The 27,130-nt window shown below is 36.6% G+C and overlaps 1 protein-coding gene across 1 annotated transcript in view; it reads right to left on the bottom strand.

The window, feature by feature from the left end:
* Strn-Mlck (Stretchin-Mlck) overlaps window positions 1-27,130 on the bottom strand; it is a 243,780-nt gene that overhangs the window by 124,998 nt on the left and 91,652 nt on the right. The window contains exons 7-11 of the mRNA XM_067777186.1: window positions 13,957-14,670; window positions 11,396-12,142; window positions 10,033-10,743; window positions 9,792-9,964; window positions 6,003-6,045 (exon numbers count right to left, since the gene is read on the bottom strand). Of these exons, the coding sequence (XP_067633287.1) occupies window positions 6,003-6,045; window positions 9,792-9,964; window positions 10,033-10,743; window positions 11,396-12,142; window positions 13,957-14,670 (2,388 nt within the window). The remainder of the gene's footprint in view (window positions 1-6,002; window positions 6,046-9,791; window positions 9,965-10,032; window positions 10,744-11,395; window positions 12,143-13,956; window positions 14,671-27,130) is intronic.

Below are 27,130 nucleotides of genomic sequence, written 5' to 3'. Positions count from 1 at the left end.
ATTATTGTTATCCTGATTTTCTTTAATTTGAGAATAGTAATTGATTGCACATATGATTAGGACTACTTTGGTAATCTCACCTACGACTACGATTACTTTAATACTAATCCCACATATCCTAAATTTTGATTGCTGTAATCGTTAATTTAATTTAACTGCAATCACAATCGTGATTATGATTGCTATAATTTAACATTTTATAGATGTGAAACTACGGCGACGGTAATTGCAATCATCTAGTAATCTTGTGTAATCAGTTATACTAAATATTGCGATTATTGTAATCTTAAATTTCTTTCTTTGATAGTTACTATCATAGCTGCGCTTAAGTAATCGTGGTTGGAATGATTACTGTTATTATTATAATTAATCGTAAATAAATAAAAATTGTTACAAAAAAACTTTCCCAGTAAAAAAATTGGGCATTATTGATTCTTCATCATCCAATTTGAAGCGTTTCAAAACTTCTTACAAACAATTTTTGTATGGATTTCAAATACGTAATATTTAGCCTAGTTGAACATTTTCTTATAAATATGTCTAGACGAAAAACCAATCTTCCTTGATCTAACATTTTTTTTTTTTTTTTTTGTGTAGCTTTAACTTTAAAAATTTTAATATGAGGATTATTCAAAAACTACTTTCGAAAAATGTTAAATTTCAATATGAAGATTACCCAAAAACTTGTTTTTTAAAACTGTGGAAATATGTGCCTTAGGCTGTGGCCTACCAACGGGGACTCATTGGCTCCATAAAAATTCAAAATTTTTTATTTCATAAATTTTGTTCGAAAAATGTAGAGTTTTTCTTAAGTTTAAGATTAAAATTTTTTTAAATCAGAGCTCCAACACAGTTTCGAAATCGAAACAAATTATAGAGATTGTCCTAATTAAAACTCTCGAAATTTTTGCAAAACACTTAATTTTTAATGAGTATAAGCTAAAAAATTTTATTTTTAGAAATATTTTCCAAACATATTTTTCGGTTACTAATGAAATTATAAAATGCTAAAAATAGTTTGTCTTTAAGTTTTTAGTTTATATGCTTTATTATAATTAACACTTTCCATAGTTTTAAAATTTAGTGATATAAAAGTTTGAAATGATTTAATAATTGTTGGTTTTTGAAAAAAAGAATATTAAACATAAAATTTTTTATAAAATTTTTGTGAATGTTATATTTTTAAATCTTATAAGTAAAATTTTTTTTTTTTCTGTATCAAGAATCTCAAAAATATTTCACAACACACATTTTTGAATAAAAAATAAACAATAAAAAACATTTTTTAAATTTATTTTGAAGTATTACTTTTAAAATTTTTCAAACCAATAAATTTTAAATGAACTGAAGTAAAAACAAGTAAAGGTGTCTAAGTTCGGGTGTAACCGAACATTATATACTCAGCGTGAGCTTCAATTGTACATTTCATTTCAGATATATTACTTTTCTCCATAACACGCGGCACCGCCCGTTAAAAAAAATGTCTCCGCATTTCCTCTTACAATAAAACTTGATAAGTGAAATATCATTGATTCAAAACTATTTTTTGATAAGTTATAGCTTATTATTCTAGTGTACGACCCTTTTAATCCTTTTAAACTTGTTTTATATCTAAGTTGCCGTGGTCCTTAACCGATCCCGTCCATTTGTTCTAGAAATATTTCCTGCTGTACAGAAAATATGTGTACACAATTTCATAACGATCCGTAAATTTTTCTCCGAGTTATGGCTCCCGAAACATAGAAAATTGCTTAGTCATAACAAGGGCGGTGCCACGCCTATTTTTTAAAATTTGAAGTTTTTCCTATTTATTGTTTTAAATCCACCTGGGAAATGAAATACCATTGATATAAAGCTCTTTTTTGCAAAGATGTAGCTTATTTTATTCGTCCACGACCGTTTTAAAGGTCTTTTATATAAAAGTAGGCGTGGTCCTTAACCGATTTCGTTAATTTTTCTACAAAGCATTCTTTATAGTTGCCTTTACTCTCTCTGCCGAATTTTGTTACGATAGGTTTAACGATTTTTGATTTATGATTAATAATATTTGTAAAATTGATTTTATCACAAGTTGGCGGCGCCCCGCCCATTTTAAAACGTTTTTCAGTCCACATGTCAAATTTCAACATTCTAGGTGTATTAATTACTAAATAATCAGGTTTTCTGTGTTTTGCAAAATGTTATATATATATAAAGTGGGCGTGGTTATCATCCGATTTCGCTCATTTTCAATACCAATCTATTCTGGGTCCAGATAAGCTCGTGTACCGTGGTGAAGATATCTCAATATTTACTCAAGTTATCGTGTTAACGGACAGACGGACGGATGGGCGTGGCTCAATCAAATCCTTTTTCGATACTGATGATTTTTATATATGGAAGTCCATATCTATCTCGATTCCTTTATAACGGTTGGTTGTCGTTATCGAAGTTATTATACGTTAATATACTCTGTATGCAAAGCACGCTGAGTATAAAAATAAGTTAATAGATATATTTTCTATCAAACATACCTTTTGGTTATCAAGTGAATTATGAAATGCTAAAAACTATTTTTTTTTTTAAATATTGTGTTGAATTTTTGCTAAAAACTTGCTCAGTTTCGAAGATGAAAAATTCGTTTGTTTAATTAAAGAAATTTTGCGTTTTATGTTTTTAAAACAATCAGTTTTTAATGAATATAAGGTTTTTGATCTTTATAAACGATGTTTCCACAACTATAAAATATTCTAAAATTTTAATGTATGCCGACGACGTAAAACTTTTTAAGTCATACGCGTCGGTTGAAGAACGTTCTGTACTCCAGGCGGATTTAAATCGTTTAGGTACTTGGTGTAATGCGAATTTTATGCCGCTCAATATAGAAAAATGTAAATCCATGTGTTTTTCACGTGGGAACATACAGCCAGCTTCCTACACAATTAATGGCCAAACTCTGGAAAGCGTTGATGTTTTTGGCGACTTGGGAGTTACAATGAATTGCAAACTTAGTTTCAATCCTCATATTAATGCCACAGTCAATAAAGCGAAAGGAGTTTTAGCATTTGTGAAAAGATGGGCAAAGGAGTTTAGTGATCCTTACGTTACAAAAACCCTTTTTACATCATTGGTGAGGCCGATATTAGAATATGGATCGATAATTTGGAATCCGCGTTATCAAGTTCATGTGGATAGACTAGAATCAATTCAAAAACAGTTTTTACTTTTCGCCTTGAGAAATCTGCAATGGCACTCTCCGTATAATCTTCCTCCTTACACTAATCGATTAAAACTAATAAATCTTCCTACCCTTGCAAGTCGTAGAGAAATGCTAGGTGTACTATTTATGGCTAGACTTTTAAATGGATCGATTTCAAGCCCATTTCTTTTGAACGAAGTAAACTTGAATGTTCCATGGCGAGTTTCAAGGCATTATAAACCTATAATTCTTAAACAATGCAGAAGCAATTTCCAACTACATGGACCTTTTCTATGTTTGTGTGAAGATTATAACTCTCACTCGAGAATAATTGATGTTTCGGACTCGCTCTTTGCCATAAAAAAAACGGTTCTATCTTCTCTTAATAATTAAAATATTATATTTATACTTTTAATCTATTGTATTTTGTGAATAAATAAGAATTAGGATACACAAAAAAAAGAAAAAAATAAAATAAAAGTATGTATGAAATAAAAAAAAAAACAAAAACAGGACTATCCTGGTTTCATCGGGCCACTTGAGGACAGTGCGCTGCTACAACGTCCGAGAAAAAAAAATGTTTTTTTTTTTTGCTTTTTGCTAAAGACTATATATTTTTAATATTTTACCTTGAATATTTTCTAAAAATTTGTCCACCTTCGAAGATGATTTCTTGAAGACCAATTTTTTTTTTGAACACCTTTTCATAAAAGATTTTTTTTTTATTTTCTAAAGAATTTTTTTGAACAAAAAATCACAAAAAATTTCGGATAATAAATAAGAAAATAATCATTTTTTGAAATTTTGTTTTTAAATTTTGTTCAAAAAATTTTGAAACATTACTTGTTTCATGTTTTTTGAAAACAAAGATGTATTGATTTTCAAAGCAAGTATGTAAATATATTAACAATTTTTATTAGTTTTATTTATGCTAATTAAAAATAATTAGGGCTCAATATTTTATAAAATATACAATTTCGAAAAAAAAAATAATAATTAAAAAAAATTACTAATCAATTTAAAAAAACGAAGCGTAAAAACTAAAAAGCGACGTTTTTTTAGATTGCTTATGAATTACTTTCCAACAAGTTAACTGAAAACTTTAAAAACCTAATTTATGAAAATGTTTTGGAAAGGCATACATTAGCGTAGTCCTTATAGTCAAAATAACGATTCCTTCGACTCTAACCTCTTCGGACGGCAATACCCAGGTCAAAAATATTATAAATACATTTTTGGAATTAATTGGAAACGTTTGAAGGGTGTTGCTCAGGGGTCAAAGTTAATATTTCCCTATGAAGACTCAAACAAAAAATGTTTTTTTTAAGTTTTAATACCGAAAATTAATAATACTGTAGGGGGCGATACCACATACAATTTATGGTCCCGAAAAGAGAAGGTAAGGGGTATAAAAATCCTTTATATTATTTCTAGGGACCACCCTAAAGTACATACTTGCGTATCTATGATTACCAAATTTAATAAGAAAATTGTTTTAGACAATAGATTTTTAGGCCCACTTGCACAACGGCAGAGTTAATTTAAAAAAATTGTCAAACATTTATGAGTTTAACCCCTCCATACTGCAAGAAGGCCTTAGAAATCCAAGTTTGGCATTTTAACTTTTCAAAAACAGGTTTCTCTGCTGCTATTATTTGAGATGCTTCTACAATTTAAAAAAAAAGTTTTCAAGTTTTTTTAAGAAGTGCTAATTTATTTTGCATGAAATCGCATACTTTTTGAACAAAAAAGTAATACTATAAAATACCGTTAATCATTAACTTGGTCCCTTACTAATAAAACACCATGCACTTCCCCGGAGAAACATTTTTATTTATTTTGTTTAAATTGTGCTTGTATCTAAATGTATAAGCTGAATATGGTGTAGATAAACATTCTAAATAAATTTATCACATTGAAAAACAATAACTTTTACAAAAAATATTCTAATACAATTGTAATAAAAAATTTGTAGAAAAATAAAGATGCAATCTTGAAATTGGAATACTAAGAAATTTAAATACAACATTTCGAAATCATAAGTTCTTTTTGTTTAACTTCCAATCTACAAACAAAATCAAAACAAATTAAAATCCATACAGCGCTTTTGAAAAATCTGCAAAAAAATTATAGAATTGAAAAAGAAGTATTCAAAAATTTGAAGAATTGTTTGAAAACAATTAACGAAGAATTGACAATTTACGAAATAACTGACAAGATACTTTTCACAAAATAAATTCGGCAATTCACAAGAGTGTCGTATTCTTGTAAAATTTTAAGACTTGAGTTGTTTCCATGGTTTCCAATATAAAATTTGATTAAAGCATAGCACATACGGCGATTAAGAGACCTTGTAAATTGCCTATATAACACATGATAAAAGATAATAGGTCTTATATATATAAACGGAATATAATCACCCAGTCAGAAAGACGATCACCAACAGAAGAACAAGGGACATATACATATTTATATTTGAAATTTTTAAAGCGAAAAACTCACCTCTGAAATAAGAAACATCAGGGAAACTCTCAATGCGCTGACCCCAGCGTGGCGATGTTGGTGTTTCGGAGCGTGCGCGTGGCATGACCTGTATTTAACGGTAAACACAGACACCAGGAAAAAAATGTAAATCAAATGGACAATTAAGCTCACAAACCAAATGAACAAAGTAAAAAAATAAATAACTAGGGGAAAGCACGCAGCACAGGACAAAGCAAATACATAAAATATAACTAGCGGCTCCATTTTTTTAAGCTTTATATAGAAGCAGAGCAGAGCTTGTTTTTTTATTTTCTTTTTTTTGTTTTTTTAATCTATGAACTAATATGTGAAGTACTGGATTCTTTCCTTTTGGGAGGTTTGACCTACAATAAAAAAATTATAAAGCAGATTCGGGTTAGAGTATGGAATTGCAAAAATTGATTTTTTTAAGGGTAAGCCATTTGCTTGAGACAAAATTGGTAAAAAAACTGCTTTAGTTTTCGGTAAATAAAATATTTTTATAAAAATAAAAAAAATTAAAATTATTTATGCGAACAAGTTAGAAATGAAGAATTTATAACAATTATGTTATTTCAAAAAGAATTAAAAAAACATGATAATAAAATATTTAGTTATCAGTCCCATAACATTTGTATTATTTGTTTACATACACTTTTACAAAAAAATATATATGTATATATAAAAAGCACTTCGTTTAAGGAAAAAAGTTAACAATCAAAAAGTTTTCATAAACCAATCAATTTTATGTTAAAAAATTTGGACAAAAACAAAATACCTTAAAATCATGCAAAAACACGGTAAGACAAAAAAAAACACTTTTTTAATTTTTTTAGAAAATCGTATTTGCATTGAATTTTTATTTTATTTTTTAATTGATTAAAAAAGAAACAAGTAAAAATATAAAAAAAAACAGAACTTCATTTAAAGTATGAAATAAAAGTTGCCAGAAATTTATTAAAAACTTGAATAAACCAATTTACACAAAAAATTGTTTGTCAATAATTATTTTGAACAAGTAAGGAAGGTTAAGTTCGGGTGTAACCGAACATTACATACTCAGTTGAGAGGGAAAATCACCATTTAGGAAAATGAACCTAGGGTAACCCTGGAATGTGTTTGTGTGACATGGGTATTAAATGGAAGGTATTACAGAGCATTTTAAAAGGAAGTAGGCCATAGTTCTATAGGTGGACTCCATTTCGGATATCGCCATAAAGGTGGACCAGGTGTGACTCTAGAATGTGTTTGTACGATATGGGTATCAAATGAAAGCTGTTAATGATTATTTAAAACGTAGTGGGCCTTAGTTCTATAGATGGACGCCTTTTCGAGATATCGCCATAAAGGTGGACCAGGGGTGACTCTAGAATGTGTTTGTCCGTTATGGGTATCAAATTAAAGGTATTAATAAGGGTTCTAAAAGGGAGTGGCCCTTAGTTGTATATGTGAAGGAGTTTTCGAGATATCGGCCAAAATGTGGACCAGGGTGACCCAGAAAATCATCTGTTGGGTAGCGCTAATTTATTTATATATGTAATACCACGAACAGTATTCCTGCCAAGATTCTAAGGGCTTTTGATTTCGCCCTGCATAACTTTTTCATATTCTTCTACTTAATATGGTAGGTGTAACACCCATTTAACAAAGTTTTTTCTAAAGTTATATTTTGGGTCAATAAACCAATCCAATTACCATGTTTCATCCCTTTTTTCATATTTGATATAGAATTATGGCATTTTTTTTTTCATTTTTCGTAATTTTCGATATCGAAAAAGTGGGCGTGGTTATAGTCCGATTTCGGCCATTTTTTATACCAAGATAAAGTGAGTTCAGTTAAGTACGTGAACTAAGTTTAGTAAAGATATATCGATTTTTGCTCAAGTTATCATGTTAACGGCCAAGCGGAAAGACAGGCGGTCGACTGTGTATAAAAACTGGGCGTGGCTTCAACCGATTTCGCCCATTTTCACACAAAACAGTTATCGTCATAGAATCTATGCCCCTACCAAATTTCACAAGGATTGGTAAATTTTTGTTCGACTTATGGCATTAAAAGTATCCTAGACGAATTAAATGAAAAAGGGCGGAGCCATGCCCATTTTGAAAATTTCTTTTATTTTTGTATTTTGTTGCACCACATCATTACTGGAGTTGAATGTTGGCATAATTTACTTATATACTGTAAAGATATCAAATTTTTGTTAAAATTTGATTTTAAAAACATTTTTTTTTAAGTGGGCGTGTTCACCATCCAATTTTGCTAATTTTTAATTAGCACACAAATAGTAATATGAGTAACGTTTCTGCGAAATTTCATCATGATATCTTCAACGTCTGCCAAATTACAGCTTGCAAAACCTTTAAATTACCTTATTTTAAAAGTGGGCGGTGCCACCCCATTGTCCAAAATTTTATTAATTTTCTATTCTGCGTCATAAGGTCAACCCACCTACCAAGTTTCATCGCTTTATCCGTCTTTGGTAATGAATTATCGAACTTTTTCTGTTTTTCGAAATTTTCGATATCGAAAAAGTGGGCGTGGTTCCAGTCCGATTTCGTTCATTTTAAATAGCGATCTGAGTTGACCGCCCAGGAACCTACATACCAAATTTCATCAAGTTACCTCAAAATTTACTCAAGTTATCGTGTTTACGGACGGACGGACGGACATGGCTAAATGAATTTCTTTTTTTCGCCCAGATCATTTTGATATATAGAAGTCTATATCTATCTCGATTAGATTATGCCGTTACGGATTGCCGTTATGCGAACAAAGTTAATATACTCTGTGAGCACTGCTCAGCTGAGTATAAAAATACTAACATCGTACACAAACCTAGTACGATAAAAGCTTTTTTATTTTTCTAGATTTTTTATTTGAATAAAAAATAACTAAAAGAAACAAGTAGAAAAGGATTGAATTAAAAAACATGAGCAAAGAATTAAAAATTTTTATAAACCAAGACCTTAAGCTAGCTTAAATCATACATAAAAACCAATCTGAGCTAAAAGATTTTTTGTCAAAAAACGAAAAAAAAAACTGATTATTAAGAAACTTTGTTTAAGAATTTTTAATTGAATAAAATTTGTTTTCAAAAATATACTATATATGCAAAAATATTCATAAATATAATTTTATTGAATTAAAATATAAAAAAGCGCAAAACCCATAAAAATATAAATAGAAGAGTACTTATATAAAAAATCCTAAGAAATTTTGGTAAAACAATGTAACCACCAATATTTTTGCGAAATAATTTAAATTTTTTAAATACCAAAAAAAAAATTTGCTAAAATATTACATAAAAAACGAAAATATTCATAATTTAAATTAACAGAAACTTTTTTATACAAAAATTTTAAAAAAATTATTTCAATTTTTATATAAACAAAACCAAAATAAAAATCTAGTAAAATAAATTTAAAAAAATGTTGCAAAATTCACTTTTTATAAAAAATTGCTCAAAAAGAAAATCAACTAAAACGAACAATAAAAAATACTTAATGCCGAGATCGATTGTAGGGTATTTTCCGTTTGGAGTCCTCGAATTCTCCCTCCATATCTTCATGAATTTGGAATCTACTACCTTATCGCAATAATACGGTGCTTACTGAGCCAAGAGCTGGCTGGTTCAATATAACCCCAATTAATTCGCTAAATGCGTCTATGGGTTTCCTCGATAAGCAGGTCTAAGTAGGCCTACTAAAACACCAAACATCTTCTCTTGCAACCAATATGGATATGGATAGAGATAGAGATATTGATAGAAATAGAAATAGGGATAGAGTTACGGATAGGGAAAGGAATAAGGATACAGATAGGGATAGATTAAGAAGTAGAGATAGAGTTAGAGCTAAGAATAGAGGTAGAGTAAGAAGTAGAGATAGGGGTAGGAATAGAGAAAGATATAGGTATAGAGACAGGGATTGGGATTTTTGCCCATATCACGTCGGTTATGCTAACACTAAAAACTCCCCGCAATCACACTCTCAAGATAATGGCTTACCCTTCATTGAAAAAATCATAATTTGTAGTTGTTAGACCAAAAAAGCATTAGCCATGAATCTAAACTTCTTCTCACATGTCCCAACTACACTACCAACTTACCGTAATGGTCACGAACACACGATCAGTGCCGAAATTATTGCGCGCAACTACAAAATATGTACCCGAGTCGGCTACTTGTGCATTTTGCACTGTAAAGCGGGTATAATCATCAGACACTTCCTTGCTAACTCTGTCTGATTTGGTGATATCCTTCGTGCCCTTCATAAAGATCACTAGAAATAAAAGAATCAAATACATTAAATTCAAATTAACCACTTAACGCACACATACACACACTTACATTTGGGTTTCGGATCAGCCGCAATACGGAACGAAATCGAGAATGGATCGCCTACCAAAATCTTCATTTCAGGTTCTGGTCGCGACAAAAACAGTGGCGGGCGTTCAGGTTTCGGTACACCAACAGCAACATCAACACTAACATGTGATTCAATACGACCAAAAGCGTTCGAAGCACGACACGTGTATGTACCCTCAGCTTCGGGCTGTGCATTCAATATGGCCATTGTATAAACATCACCCTCCATAAATGTTTGTACACCAGGTTGAGCAGCAACTGGTCGACGATCACGTAACCAATGTACCTCTAATGGTGTTGCCGATTTCATGAACTCAGCCGTAATGGCAACAGTACCCCCACGACACACAGTCTGGCTGCTAAGTGGTACCAAAAGGTGTGGCTTATTGGGATCACGATGGAAGTAACCGTGTGTCTTTTCGAGTGCAAAACGTTCACGTCCCACAAAGTCAACTTGATGGGTAATCTTATTTTCGCCAGCTTCATTACGCGCAACGCACGCATAGAGACCCGAATCCTTTTCAGTTGGACTATTGATTACCAGCTTGCAATAGCCATCGGCAGAGATGTGAACATTATAACGATCACCATCGTTGATTAAATCATTGCCCTTCATCCATTGGATATCGGGACGTGGTTTGCCGCGTACACGACAATCCAAAACCAATGTGTTTTCGTTGATCGTATAAGTATCTGTAGCGAAGGTGAGATAGTAAATGAATTAGATAAGATGTGGATTTGTTTAGTTGAAGTAGGTGGCAATAAAAGAAGTTTCGTTTTGAAACTTATCTTATAAGAAGAAAGGGTATAGGAATGTGTAGATTTAGAGACAGTGGTTGTGGTAGAGAGAGATACAGGTGGAGGAGTAGATGTAGAAGTATAGGTAAATTTAGGAGAGGTAGAAGTAAAGGTCGAGGAAGGAGGAATGGTAGTGGTGTAGGGGGGGTAAAGCCAGCACCAGAGGTAGATAGGGATGGGCTGAAAATACGATTGCCACCTACTGTAGTAGCATGCAAAGTACGGACAAAACACTTAATCACCGATCACAACAAATAAAATATTGTCTAAATAAAAATAAAATTCTCATTACAAAAAAGTGATTTTTTTCACTGTAATATGCTGGAAAACCCTAATTAAGCTCCTGCCGTACAGTGTGACCTTCGGCGGATTGAGTCCATCACGATATCTAGGGCTCGTAATTTTGCTTTGTAGAGATCTACAGATCTATTTAGTTTTCTGATCCTGGTTCAAAGACCAGAACGCTGCCGTCCTTACTACCGACCATACGTCCTACGCGTAGTTATCGAAATGCACTCAATTCCATCAAACTCTCAAAATACTCCACCTCTAATTGACTGTACAAACGCCGACGGTTGTACAGCATCTTCGTAGTGCTTGTAAATTCGCAACTGCGCATGCGTAAATGTTTCACCATAATCATTAATGGCACGGCAAGTATAATTTCCGCTATCTTCCACCTGTGCAGCACCCAATTCCAATGACGCAACTCCATTACGGAACATAATCATAAAGCGTCCGTCCTCATTTGGTAATGGTCGATGATTCTTTAGCCATTCAATGCGCGTATCTCCATCGCATACCACATTACAACTTAGGCATATACTCGAACCCTCAGTCACCGTGCGATCATGTAGTAATGTACTGAATAGAGGTTTACTCTGTGATATCATACCCAAAGGACGACGTTCACGGGCACGTTTTATGTAATCTTCGGTGGTGCTGCGCTTGGGCACATCAACAGCTTTGTAGGGTGTCTGCGATGAACGTCGTATGTGTTCACCATTCTGCGTTGTAACTTCGGTCGTTGTTACCATTATTCGCTTGAGATCACTCGTACGCATTGTTTTACTGATCGAGTCAATGCGTTCGTTGTTATCGGCGAAGCAGGCGAAAGTGCCACAATCCGAGGGGATGGGGTTGCGTATAATCAGCTTTCGTATGCCACCCAACTCTTCAATCGACTTATAACGGTTATTCGAAATGCTATGATCATCGCGTAACCAAGTAACATTCGGACGTCCGTGAACTTGACAGGTGAATATAATTTCATTGCGTTGCGCATTGTACGATTCTAAATAGATGTGATTGCGAAAGATTTAGGATTTTATATTTGAATTAGGTGCATAAAATGTTTTTTTTTTTTTTTCGAACTATGGTTTTAAAAAAGTGTACAAAAAGCAAGCTTCTTCCTCTTTACGTCTTAATTTAGAATTTGGTTTTTGACGGAGTTTAAGGGATCCTGCCTTGAGGCAATCGTGATCTTGCCGGGCAAATAGTCGTAGTTTCCCTCATTTTAACAAACAGAAAAGTTTATGTGACTAAGCCCACTATGGAAAGGAATTGCCTAAAGTGAATTCTTAGAAGATTTGAAATGTTTCCTAGGTTTCCTTTAGAAAAAGGTTTGCCGTCAGTGTGCCTGCAAAGAAGTAATATACAAGAGAGACTACCAAATAGAAAAGGAAGCTGGATCCATCTGGGGTACGCCCTAAGTTACCGTTCCCGTTGACATACATAATATGGCAATGAGTATTTTTCTGTGGTATGAAGCCAGGTGCCGAGTACCCTAAAAAGGTAGTGGAATCCAACTCGATCGCTTATCCAGAGATATGACGACTTTACCTTTGCCTAATACTATTCTTCCACTTTTGCATCACGCTTCAAGTTACAGACTTATCATGGTCAAACAAAAATTTCCGCGCGACAGTTGGACTAGTACCTGAACGTTCTTATTCCCGAAAATTCTTATCCAACCAAGGACTGTGGCCGTAAAAAGTGGGCCAAGCATAAGAACAATCAGCAAGTCAGGCGGTTCTACCGATATCCGGACATCTGCTTTGTCTTCCTAGCGATGGTCTCAACAAGAGATTTAGCACCAAGATTGTTGTGAGGAAATACAGTTCCAGCAGGTTCCATAAAAAAGTTTATCAATAACCAAGGTGGCTTAAACGCATAATCATTTTTACTTGGTCCACAGGGCCTGCGTTAGCAAAGAGAATAAGGGCATCGATTCCAGGGCCAGAAAAAGTTCACACATTGATATAATTTATTTGGTATTGAAGGCGCTCCTCTCCCACTGCAATCTTGTCTACCTCACGGAGTTCCTTTCGCTATTCCACTTCCTTTCGTTTTCCTTTTATCTTTCCTCTCGCCGCCATTCTGCAACCTACTTTTACCCGCTGTCGTAGCTTTTCTTTTTGCCGAAATATCTTCCTCCCATTTTCCTCTACTCTCGATCTATCACTCTTTTTACCTGTTATCCCTCCCATTTTCCTCCTTTCCCTCTCTTCGTATCCTCTGCCTCTATCTTCACTTCTTCTTCTTCATGCCTCTGTCTCGCTCCCATAGCTTTACCTTTCCTTTTCTATTTAAATTCTACTTCTATATTTTCCTCTGTCTCTTTACCACTCCTGCTTCCTTTCCTTCAACTTTCCCTTTAGCCTGAAATTATTCTTCTATATTTTTACCTCTCGGGACACGTTCCTTCATTTTCCTATCCTTCACTCCCATCCGCTTTCATTGCCGCAATTTATTCCTCTCCTCCCTCTGCCCTCTTTCAAGAAAATCGCACGGTAAATAAGAGTTTTGTGAAATAGTTAGGGCCCTCGCTCAATACAAACCCAAGCAAAAAATTACCTACATATTTCTTCGAATAAGAGGATCCAAGGTCCACTTCCCATCACATGCCCAAGGGTATGAGCAAATGGGAGAATTGGAAGATAATAGAACATGACTTAAAAACTATTTGTTTTCGGCTACTACAACAACAACAGCAACCAGAGTTCTAGGCAGGCTACATTCCTTTTTGTACACTATTACTTGAGTGTATGGAGATTTAGTGATCTCTCAAACCTACCACTGTTTTCAGTTCTTCTTTCAAAATTTTACCTTGAATATCGCTCGCAAAACTACCCGGCAACTTATCGCCCGCCGTTGCAGCATCGTACACCGTCAAATGGCAACTACTCTCAATCGTATTTTTACTATTACGCACTACACATTTGTAAGTGCCCGTATCATCCACTCTCGCATTGTGAATCTCCAAGCTGAGCGCACCATTTATATTATAAATTTTGTGACGCATATTTTTAGTGACGCGCTCCTCACCACGCAACCAATACACTTCATCAATATGACCGCTTACATAGAATATCAATTGCGCCTTATTACCCTCCGCTATGGACATGGGTTTCATTGTAGTCTCAGCGGTGAGTTTGAGCTTCTCCTCTTTGGTTTTTGATTTGAGTTGTGTGCTCGCTTCGCGTTCATCAGCGGCGCTGTGTGCAACACTTCCCACTTCTGTTTCATGTATGGAAAGTCGCTTTTGCGTAACTTTTTGTACATAATCAGCGATATCTACAAATTTGCTTATTTTCATTTGTCCGCTTTCATTTTCTGCATAGCACGTATAGAGCCCGGTGTCATCCTTCGCTGGCTCTTTGATGTGCAGTTGCGTTAGACCATCACCTAAATCTATGTATTTATATTTCACATTGTCCAATGGTAGCAGAGTATTGTCCTTTTGCCAACAAATCTGAGGTTTGGGATTGCCTGATACCTTGCATTCAAGCGTGATCTCGTTCTGTTCTTTGTGATATGAATCTGTGTGGTAATGTTTGTGCGACAAGGCGAGACAAAAATAAGAGTTACAAACAAAAATGTGATACAAATGTTATGATTACTCAGGGACAGGGATCATTATTAGTAAAGATTTTCTTTTAAAAATCGATTTTAAAATGTATTGTTTGTATTAAAATATGTTTTTAGCGACCTTTTTACTTTGATTTTATCAAACTGTGATTTTTGCCGGCTCAAGGTCCAATGTAATAAAACACTTTTTTAAATATTTCCCATTATATTTCAATCTCCTTCGGAGATCGTCACTAGTGACACGGTTTTTCACTCAGAGAGTAAAAAACGTATAACACACATACTAAATATGAATGGCTTCCCTCCTAACGCAATACAGAGGTTAATAATGGAATACCCGAAAGATAAATGCCGGAAGAACAGAGAGAACACGGCTACAAAATATAGATCTGTAGTATATATACCAGGTTTTTCAGAAAGATTGCAGGGCTCAGACATCTAGGACAAGGAGAATATAAGAATTGCACACAAACCATCGTACACAACAAACATATTTTTTAATAACATGAAAAGCAAAATAAACTCAGACAAACATAATGTAATATATAAGATTACATGTGCGGCACATGAAAATAATAACTGTGGAAAAGAATATGTGGGTACAACAAAGAACAAATTAAAAACAAGAATATCAGGACTCAGATCTGATATTAAATGTAGATCATCCGGCAACATTTAAAAAACAGCACTTGCGGCCCACTGTACAGAGAACGGACACCAACCAGATTTTAAAGCGGTGAGCATACTAGAGCAGGAGACAAATTATAGCAAAAGGTTTACGTTGGAAATGCTACACATAGAAAATACACCACCAAGCAAGAGACTCAACTACAAACGGACACAGACATATTTATAGACACCAGAGATCTGCTTTGAGTACTAATAAAATTAGTGCACTTAGTCATGAGCCAAAAAATTGTGTCTAAATGTGTACTTAGTCAAGTACAGAAAAATACTATGAGTGACTAGCACATAAAATAGAAAGTACATACGAGTGCCCCGCAACACATATGTCCCATACATATATGACATTGTTGAGTATAAACTGAAATCGTAGTCGCTGAACTCAGTAGCACGTTTGTTTCGTGTATAATGCACTGTATACTTCGTTTATTATCTGTTTTTCTTTAGCGCTGCATTCATTTTAGTTTCGTGTACATCGTTGTGCTGCTAGCGTCAGAAGGCTGATATGACTGTATTCCTTTGATTGTACTGTTAGTCTTACTTGTTACAATTGGTATTTTCGTATAACACAGTTGACTTTTTTGCTCAATAAGACAATTGAGTACTGAACTGCTTCGTGGCTTATGAGTGGTTATTCAATTTACGAAGCATGACTATGTAAATGTGTTTTAGTGAATATAAGTGTTTGATATTCTTTGTTTGTGTACGCACTAATACTCATTTTTTGGTTAGTCCACTAATAACCTTAACAGATGAATAATTGCAGCTCACTGATAGACACTTACATGACTCACGAAAAAATTAGTTCTGAACTGTATGGCGAACAAACAAGTGTAGTCTATCGGACAAGATAATTAATGTATGTATGTATGAAAAATTGTATCCCAATTGCATTCAGTTTTATATGTGAATATTTGTTTGTTATTGTTATAGCCTCTGATGACGATCTCCGAAGGAGATTCAAATATATTGGGAAATATTTAAAGAAGTGTTTTATTACACTGGACCTTGAACCGGCAAAAATCACAATTTATTGTTTGTTTTATTTTTCGCTTGAAAAATAAGAGTTGTTTTTTATTTTCTTGTTTCGCTCCGAAAATAAGAGTTATCATAGAAGGTAATTCGCTTTAAAAATTAAATATTTTTGTAGTTTTTTATTTCGCTCCGAAAATAAGAGTTATCATAGAAGGTAATTCGCTTTAAAAATTAAATATTATTTCTTGAGTTTTTTCCTCGCTGTTAAAATAAAAGTTATTTTGTAATATTTGCGCTTCAGTCAGAAAATAAAATTAATTTTTTGATTTTTTTATTTCGCTCTTAATATAAAAGTTATTATATGAGCTTTTTATTCCTCTCGGAAAATAACAGTTCTATTGTGACAGTTTTATTTAGCTCAGAAAATAACAGTTATTTTTTTATATTTTTTCTTTTACTCGGAAATAACAGATATTTTTGGAGTTATCTATACCTCTCGTAAAATAAGAGTTATTGTAGGAGTTTTTAGTTTCGCTCTAAAAAAAGTTATTTTTTAAGGTTTTATTTCACTCAGAAAACAACAGTTATTTTTTTAAAGTTTTATTTGGTTTGGAAAATAAAAGTTATTTCCAATAATTTGTTTAAGCTTTTTCATTTCACTCCAAAAATAACAGTTATTTTTTGAGAAAAAAAACTCAAAAAATAACGGTTATCCTCAGAGAGAAATAAAAACTCAAAAATAATTGTTATTTTAAATTTTCATAATAAAACTCAATCCCTGCGCAGAGGTTAGTGGAACGTGCTGAAAGAAGTATTTACAATGCATTAGCAGCAGCGCAACTAAGAGCTCAGTACCATACTTAATATAATTAATATACCCTGTTTAAAAAATCTTAAGCATAAATGACGACATACCTTTTAGTACCCTCTTTACGACACAACCATTGGACGCAACACTTTTCCAAAATAAATCAATTAATCAAACACGCACCAACAACACTTGAATTTTAAATGCATGCAAAAAGTCACATTACCTTTAATGCCCACAGTAAATACCGGCGCTACTAACTCCTCCACACCAGTTGTGTAAACAAATAACTGGCATGTGCTCACCACCTCATTCTCAGAACCCTTGGCCTTTAACGTATATTCGCCTGCATCCTCTTCGGTGACACCAATCAAATTCAACCATGCGATACCATCTTGGCAGGACAATTTACTCTTTGGACCAAAAGCGATTGGCTGATCGCCATGGAACCAACGTGCCACCGGTTCTGGACCATCAATATGTACCATCCATTTGACATTGCTGCCCACCTTGACAGTACGATTCGTTAAGAAATTACGCAAATACAAATATTTGCGTAGATCTGGTGGTGGTATTGCACCACGTCTGCCACCGCCACCCTCTTCATCAACCCTGGATTTGCGCTTCTTTTTCTTTGCAGCCTCAGCCTCAGCGCCACCTTCTGCTGCCTCTTCTTCTTCCGTTGGTGGTTTGACCGGTGGACGCGCCTCTCTTGGTGGTGACACTGGACGTCTAAGTCGGGCCTCCACCGTTACAATGTGTACAATTTCAGCTTTACCTTCACGGTTCTCAGCTTGACATACATATTTACCGCTATCTGCTGGCACTGGATCCATAATAAAGAGTTCACATAAACCATCATCATGATCGATTTGTTGATATTTTTCACTTGGTTCAATTTTAACGCCATCTTTCACCCAAGTCACTGTGGGTGTTGGTAAACCGCGCACATGCACATCGAGTTGCAACTCATTGATTTTGCCATGATAGGTATCTTTGATATTGCGCGTAAAAGTGGGCGGTACATCGCCAGTGCCTGGATCAGCATACACTTCCAATTTACAGAAGGTCGACGCCTCACCAGTCTCATCACGCGCCCAGCACTTGTAGACGCCACTATCTTCTACAGTAGCGCTGGTTATTTCGAGCAAACACAAACCTTCCATATAACGTCCACGTATTTTAGGACTATTTTGTATTTGCTCATCATTTTTAAACCATTTCACTTGTGGTTCTTTAGATTCTAAGAAGCAAGAGATTTTCACTTTCGAACCCTCCGCTACAACACGATCTCTCACAGAGGTGGCAAAATGTATGCCAATCACCTTTTCACGTTTCTTAAGACTGCCCGCATCTGATGCGAAATCAGTTGCCGAAGCGCTTGTATCGTCCTCGCCTTTCTTGGGTTTCTTTACTTTACTCTTGCGTCTACCTTTAGCATCCTTCTCATCGCCGCCTTCACCTGCAGCTTCTTCTGCTTTAGCCGACACACTAGCTGGCTTTTCTTCCTCTACTACCTTATGGCGTAAGAGGCTCTTATCTGCATGGAATACACCATGAATATTCTCAGCGATATGAGTAGCCTGTCCCGTAAAGTAGACGGTGTGCAATAACTCAGCTTTACCAGCGCTATTCTCTGCTCGCACGACATATTTGCCCGAATCTTTGGCATCAGGACTATCAATAATCAGCTCGCAGCTACCATCTTGATGTTGTAGAATTTGTGTACGTCCGCCGCTCTTAATTTCAAAATTATCCTTGATCCATTGTACTTGCGGTGTTGGTGTACCACGCACAGCCGTTTCCAAAATAAGTTCATTCGTTTGAATGTGATAGATCTCTAAAGGATGGGGTAGTGTCAAAGAAAAAAAAATTTTATTATGTAACTCTCAGCTGCAAGTGCAAAGTTATGAAAATGTGCGCACATACGCGACACAACGCGTTCTTTGTTGTGTATGTGCGCTCTCCGTGCTTATGTGTGCTCTTTCTATACTTACCTTTCAACGAACGCGTAAACATTGGCTCCACATCGCTGCTAACCTTGGTTGAGTAAACGTGCAGTAACGCTGAGGTAGTGATTTTACAATATTCATTTAACGCTGTCAACGTATAGACACCCGAGTCTTCGGGTAGTGTATTGAGGAACTCCAAGCAAGCATGACCTTCACGACTCACATTACGTATGCGCGGACCATAGGTTACATTTTGTTCATCTTTTTGCCATTTGAATGTGGAGTCTGGACCCCCGACTACAGCTTGGAATTTAACTTTAGCACCAATGGGTACATAACGGTTCGAAAGATTGGCAATAAAGTATAATTGTTGTTTGGGTGAGACATCGGGCATACGACTGCGTCGTTCATATGTACCAGCTTCGTCATCCTTCTTTTTACCCTTTGGTACACGGCTACCTCTACGATCGGCCTTTTTATCACCACCAGCCTCACCAGCATCACCACCTTCGATTTCAGTTTCCGTCATTTGATTCGATAATAAACTTGAATGACGCGATGATTGCACAACGTCAACAACAACTGTGTGTGTAGTCTTTTGGCTACCTAATTTATTTTCAGCTATGCAAGTGTACACACCACTATCATTCGATGTTGGCTTGTTAATGATTAGCTCACATACGCCATCTAAATGTTCGATCTGTACGCGACGATCATCGAGTACAACTGGTAGATTGTCCTTTACCCATGTAATTTTGGGGCGTGGATTACCGCGCACTTTTGTATCGATAATTAAATCGTTCTGCGAAGAATGGTAGACATCTGAGATGGCGGGGGGTTGTTAAGGGGAGGGAATTAATAAAAGAGGTCAAAGATATTGTTTTTAGTTTGCAGCAAGCGAATTTTTATTTGAACACAAAGAAACAGCAAAGAATTCGACAAAAAATGCAAGACAATTGATTTACACGATTGTGAGTTGTAAAAGGTTTCTATTTTCGGAACGAACACCTCGGCCTCATTTGGGCATTGATGTGGGTGATTTGTGAGCACACAAAGACACCGATCGAATAACGGCCTAGTATTGTGAAACATTTTACAACTTTCTTTTTCTTTGTTTTTACAAAATCATTGTGGGTCTTTTGTTTGCCCGCAATAATCACTTAAATGAAATACACCACAAGATGTTTACGCGACAGAGACAACAAGACACAACATATTCACCACGTCAAGTGTTACTTTATTCTCGCGACAAGCTTAGCGAGAAGAGTAACAATAATGCAATGCTCCAAAGGATGAGTGTTGATGCGAGAGACGGCACTAATTCACCACAATCACTATGTAACAATGCGACAGCTGAACATTTTTTCGCGAGAGAGAATTTGCTCTTTCGAGAGAGTTTTTGTTTGCTACAAGAATCATGATAATGAAGTACAACATAGAATGATAAGTTACAGCAAAAATTCACCGCAAACACAAATTGAGTGATAGTGACAGCTACGAGAGCCGTTGCTCTTGACAACAACGCAGCAGTAATGTGAAAATGAACCCTACACAACACGACGCGCAGTGAGTGACATAAACAGCACTACAACACTTAATGACTGCATATTAACGCGAAAGCGATTACGCGCTCACGCTCTTTATCTCGCTTACCTCTCAATGGCAAAGCGAATATTGGCTCCTGCTCATCGCCATCAGCTTGCGCACTATAAACCTTGAAGTAACATTGTGTATCAATTTCGCTATGCTCATTTTTGGCTACACACTTGTAAACACCCGATGACTCCGATGTAATCTTACTCAATTCAAGTATAGCCTTACCCTCTTCAGAGAGATTTTTAATAGTGGGTCCTGCGACAACCCACTTATCATCCTTCATCCAACGGCAAGTGGGACTCGGTCCAATAACGGTGCAAACAAAGCGCACAGTACTACCCTCCAATGCCATACGATCACGTAATTGCGTAGCAAATTTAAGTTTTTGCTTCGGTGAAACTAACGGTTCAGCGGAAGCGCGATGTACGCGCTCTCTAAGTTCAGCTGCATCTGATACGCGCTTACGATCAGATGCCGATTTTGATTGCATCGCCTCGGCCATCGCCTTCTTAGCAGTCAATTCTATATCCTTTTGTAAACTATTGCGCGCATGGAATATTCCACGTGCATGGAAATGCCTATTTTTGGCCACCTCCACATGATGACTGATTTGCACTTCACCACTTGAATTTGCAGCCTTACAAATGTAGGAGCCACTATCACAATCATTCGGTTTATAAATACGTAACTTATACACGCCATGCGCTTCTTCGAGCATCGTGAATTTGAAGCTTGGTTTTATTTCGAGACCACCCTTCAACCAAACGACAGCAGGGCGTGGCACACCATGTAAATGGCATTCGATGGTTAGTTCGTCATCGCGCAAATGATAATATTCTGTGAAGTTGTAGCAAATGAACGCGTCAAAATGTTATGTCCTAAACTGTAACAAATATGTTGCCTTACCTTTAATGAGCTTACATGATGGTGGCGCTGGCTCATCCTTGAATACTTCATAAATAGTAATATAGCAGGATGATGTGACTGTGTCATTTACATTCGACACCACACACGAGTATTCGCCTGAATCTAAAATTGTCGTATTAACCACTTCCAGCACTAAAATGTTGTTATTGTTAATGATGCGATGTTTGGCATCACGTTCCAGTTGTCGTCCATCCTTGAACCATTTTACCGATAATTCTGGTCCACCAACAGCGCACGAGATACGCACGCTATGTCCCGCCTCGACAGTACGATCGGTGAGGAAGACAATGAAATGTGGCAAACGTGCCTGTTCGCGTATACGTTGCCATTCGGCGTCGCGCTCCTTTTCACTCTTATATATGCGCATACTATATTTGCGCAATTGCTGCATAAACTCCTCACCCTCCTCTTCGGCAATACGCTTCCAGCGTTCCTCATCGTAGGGATTCGGTCGTGTAAATTCTTCGGAATCATTACTGCCACGTCGTTTTTTGCGTTTGGGCAGTTCGGGTACAACGTCCACTTCTTCAGCCTCTTCGCCCTCGATCTCATCACGATATTCACTGCCACCTTCGTCGGCGTAATCACCAGCATACGATTCTGTGCCACCATAAGATTCATCGCCCGCATCATCCTCTTCGTCACCTTCATCTTCCTCATCCTGGGACTCGGCTTCCTCTTCAGCTTTTTCGGCTTCCTTTTGTGCTTGTATTGCTGCACGTAACTCAGCCTCTATTTTATCTTGTCTTTCTTTCTCCTTCCTTAAACGTTCTTGACGCTCGGCGAATGTTTCACCCTTGGGTTTAGCTGCAGCCTTTGCGGCCTCCTCCTCAGCAGCTTTGGCTGCCGCCTTCGCTTGTTCTTCCATTTGCAGCACAAGTTTACTCTTTTTTGGTGGTGGTTTAGGCGCTGGCGCCGCTGGCACCGCTGCTTGCTCCTCAAACATTTTTTTGCTAGCCTTTTGTCCACCACCCATTTCTAATTTCAAGGTCAGCTTTGGACTAGGTGATTTCTCCTTCTTCTCTTTCTTTTTGGGTGCAGCCTTCTTTTTTGTCCTCTTAACTGGCTCATCAAAATCGTCTATATCTACACTTTCTTCACGTTCTTCAGCACCATAGGAATGCCCGTATTCGCTTCCTTCACGTTCCGAACCCTGACTGATTGCATCTCTTTCGATTGATTTGCGTGGTGTACGAGCTTTCCTGGGACCCTTGGGCTTCTTCTTGGGTTTCACCTCCTCCACGACTTCTTCCTCTTCAACCTCTTCGTACTCTTCAATTAGGTAGATAACCTCAACATTCGATACATCCATTACGGCAGCACGATCAATGACAGACATATCGGTCGTTATGTAACGCACAGGCTTTTGACTTTCCTCGCTTTCTGTAATATCCATAAATAGTGCACGATCGAAAACGGCTTTATTACAGGTAATTTGAGTTTTAATATCCCTGCCCAGCTCAAAAGGAGTTTTCTCGCGCTCCTCACGTTTTAGGAAGGGCGTAATACTGCGCCATTGCGATGGCGTAGCGCTGCGACGAGTCAAATATAAATTAAATGGAGTCTGACTCCTGCCGCGTATCGGGGTGGCGCTACGTCCGCGCAGCGTTCCAGGAGTTGGCGATTTCACTTTGCGACGTTTTGTTACCGGTACCGCTAACGTATCCTGCACAGGTTCCTCGGCGGGCAGCGTATCGGCTGCGCTGACTTCCTCGTCGGTTGCTACCATCGTTTCGATAACTTTTTATTGTCTTGTTCGTTTAATTTTACACAACTTAAAATGGCAATGAACAAAATAGCTCGTGAACGTTTTTTTAGATAAAAACAAAAAAGTATATTTATTTCGATTTTTTAACGGGTTTTTCTTTTAATTTTCGTTTAACGCTTAAATTGTATTTCAATAACTTTTAAATATTGATATTTTTTTCGATTTAATCTCAACGAAGCGGGTCGTTGGGCAGGGAGCGTTCGAAACCGTTCGGTAAGAAATTTTAACTATAACTGAACGAATAAATTGGAAAATGATTTTCCTTCGGTTGTCACGTACATAGGTGTTTATAAGCCCGAAGTTGACGACGACGACGACGTTGGCGGTAGTTGTTGTCGCTTCAAAACGACAATCACCAGTAAGCGGCCGATTTCGCAGCGAAACCGTTAGAGCATTCAAATTATTGATCACGAACGAGCAATTAATTAATCGAATCACACGGCAAAGAATTTACGAACGAATTGTAACAATTGCCAATAATCTAAATTTAACAAATCATTGGGGGCTCATGCGTTATTTATGCTTGTTTTTTTACATATTTTCGTACTTCTTTTTATTCGTTTTATACCCAGTAGCGGTAGTAGGATGAATGTATGGGTCTGTTGAGGTTGTATTAACTGGTTCAAGGGGGTGGTAAATATTTACTTTATATATGGTAGCGTGCTCCGCCTATCACACCGTATGCCCTGGGTTCAACTCCCGGGCAAAGCAACATCAAAATTTTAGAAATAAGGTTTTTCAATTAGAATAATTTTGTCTAAGCGGGGTCGCCCCTCGGCAGTGACTGGCAAGCGCTCCGAGTATATTTCTGCCATGAAAAGCTCTCAGTGAAAACTCATCTGCCTTGCAGATGCCGTTCGGAGTCGGCATAAAACATGTAGGTCCCGTCCGGCCAATTTGTAGGGAAAATCAAGAGGAGCCCGACGCAAATTTGAAGAGAAGCTCGGCCTTAGATCTCTTCGGAGGTTATCGCGCCTTACATTTATTTATTTATAAAACTAAAATCTCTAACTTCCTTCCAGCAAAAGAGCCAATTTTCCTAATTCAAGTCTTCAAATGAAATGCGTCTGCTCCTAAATTACATAGGGGTGTTTTTTCTAGTAGTAATTTTAATAAAACCATGTTTATTTACCTGTTTGCCTTGCAACCGTCTATACTGGGATAAAATAAACAAACGACACATTTCCCTCTTTTCGAATGACTCTGCACACATTCGCATAGAATTTAACAAAGAAGCAACAAACTTCTTTTTACTTCCTTTATATTAGGTCGGTTGAATGCAACCAGCATCAACACTAGCAACAACATTAACACTGAAATCCAGCGAAGAATCAATATTGCCAATAAATGCTAATTTGGACTAGGTAGGCAATTGAGAAGTAAAGTCCTCTCTCGGCGAACGAAAATCATACTGTACAAGTCACTTATCGTACCCGTCCTGCTATATGGGGCAGAAGCAGCATATGGAGCGGATTTGGGAGTGTTCGAGAGAAAAGTTCTGCGAAAGATTTATTGACCTCTACGCGTTGGCGATGGCGAGTACCGAAGAAGATTTAATGATGTTCTGTACGAGCTATACGCATACATCCACATAGTCCAGCAAATTAAAACGCAGCGGATGCGCTGTCTAGGCCATGTTATGCGAATGAAACATGATGCTCCGGCCAAGAAAGTGTTTCTATCGGAACCCGCGTATGGAAGCAGAGGTAGAGGCCGGCACCCACTCCGTTGGAAAGACCAGGTGGAAAACGATTTAAACTCCCTTGGTGTGACCAATTGGCGCCGGTTGGCGGAGCGAAGGAGCGACTGGCGCGCCTTGTTGGACGTCCATAACCGTTTAGATGGTTAAGCGCCAATTAAGTAAGTAAGTTGAATGTTTGCCCGCCTTTCATACAAATCTTTCAATCGACTTTTTAAGTAACTTCTCATTGAGCTACAAACGTCAAACTTAACACATAGGTTAGAACATCGTGACAATGCAACAAAAGGAAAAAACTCCGTTAAGTGGCGCACGGATCGAAATAATTAGATAAGAATTTGAAAATTTTCAAACCAGCTTTTAAGTAATTTCCGGATGAGCTAGGCACTTGAAATTTCAAACTTAATACAGAGGTCGGTGACAGGCGATGACAATATACAAAAAGATTCAATGGGGGGTGCACGGGATGAGATATTTAGAAAATTCGTACGAAATGGAGAGAATTTGGGATTGATTTTTATGTAAGTTCTCATTAAGCTACAACTGTAAAACTTCACAGATAGGATAAGGCGCAGAGAAAATTTAAAAAAAGGAGAAAAAATTCCCTTACGTGGCGCACGGATCAAAATATTTAGATAAGAATTTGGAAATTTGGTGTTTTGAGATCGATTTTAAAGTAACTTCTCATTGAGCTACAAACATGAAACCTCAGAGACAGGTTAAGACACCGTGACAAAGGAACAAAAGGAGAAAAAATTCCGTTAGGTGGCGCACGGATCGAAAAAATTAGATAACAATTTGGAAATTTGAAATCGGGGTTTAAGTAACTTCTCGATGAGACAGAGGCTAAAAATTTAGAGCTTAATTCAGAGGTCGATGACAGCCGATGACACAATACAAGAAGTTTCGCTAGGGGGCGCACGGACTGAGACATTTAGAAAAACTAAACGGAACGGAGGGAATTTTGGGATTAATTTTTATGTAAGTTCTCATTGAGCTACAAGCGTAAAACTTAACAGATAGGTTAAGACACCGAGAAAATCTAAGAAAAGGAGAGAATAAAAATAAAATAAAAACAAGTAAAGAAGGCTCAGTTCGGGTGTAACCGAACATTACATACTCAGTTGAGAGCTATGGTGACAACATAAGGGAAAATAACCATGTCTATCAAATGAAAGGCACTAAAGAGTATTTTATGAGGGAGTGGGCTATAGTTCTATAGGTGGACGCCATTTAGGGATATCGCCATAAAGGTGGATCAGGGTTGACTCTAGAATTTGTTTGCACGATATGGGTATCAAATGAAAGTTGTTAATGAGTATTTTAAAAGGGAGTAATCCTTAGTTCCATAGGTGGACGCCGCTTCGAGAAATCGCCATAAAGATGGACCAGGGGTGACCCTAGAATTTGTTTGTACAATATGGGTATCAAAAGAATGGTGTTAATGAGTGTTTTAAAGGGAGTGATCCTTAGTTCCATAGGTGGACGCCGTTTCGAGATATCGCCATAAAGGTGGCCCAGGGGTGACTCTAGAATGCGTTTGTACAATATGGGTATCAAAAGAAAGGTGTTAATGAGTATTTTAAAAGGGAGTGGGCCTTAGTTCTATAGGTGGAAGCCGTTTCGAAATATCGCCATAAAGGTGGACCGGGGGTGACTCTAGAATGTGTTTGTACGATATGGGTATAAAATTAAAGGTATTAATGAGGGGTTTTAAAGGGAGTGGTGGTAGTTGTATAGCTGGTCGCCTTTTCGAGATATCGCCATAAAGGTGGACCAGGGGTGACTCTAGAATGCGTTTGTACAATATGGGTATCAAAAGAAAGGTGTTAATGAGTATTTTAAAAGGGAGTGGGCCTTAGTTCTATACGTGGACGCCTTTTCGAGGTATCGCAACTTAGACTTTGTTTGTACGATATTGGTATCAAATTAAAGGTATTAATGAGAGTTTTAAAAGTTAGTGGTGGTAGTTGTATTTGTTAAGGCGTTTTCCAGATATCGAC

This window comes from Eurosta solidaginis, chromosome 3 (genome assembly GCF_040869045.1).
Source record: "Eurosta solidaginis isolate ZX-2024a chromosome 3, ASM4086904v1, whole genome shotgun sequence".
NCBI lineage: Eukaryota > Metazoa > Arthropoda > Insecta > Diptera > Tephritidae > Eurosta > Eurosta solidaginis.
The sequence above is the reverse complement of the archived record's forward strand: the minus strand, read 5'-3'. Positions and strand labels throughout refer to the sequence as shown.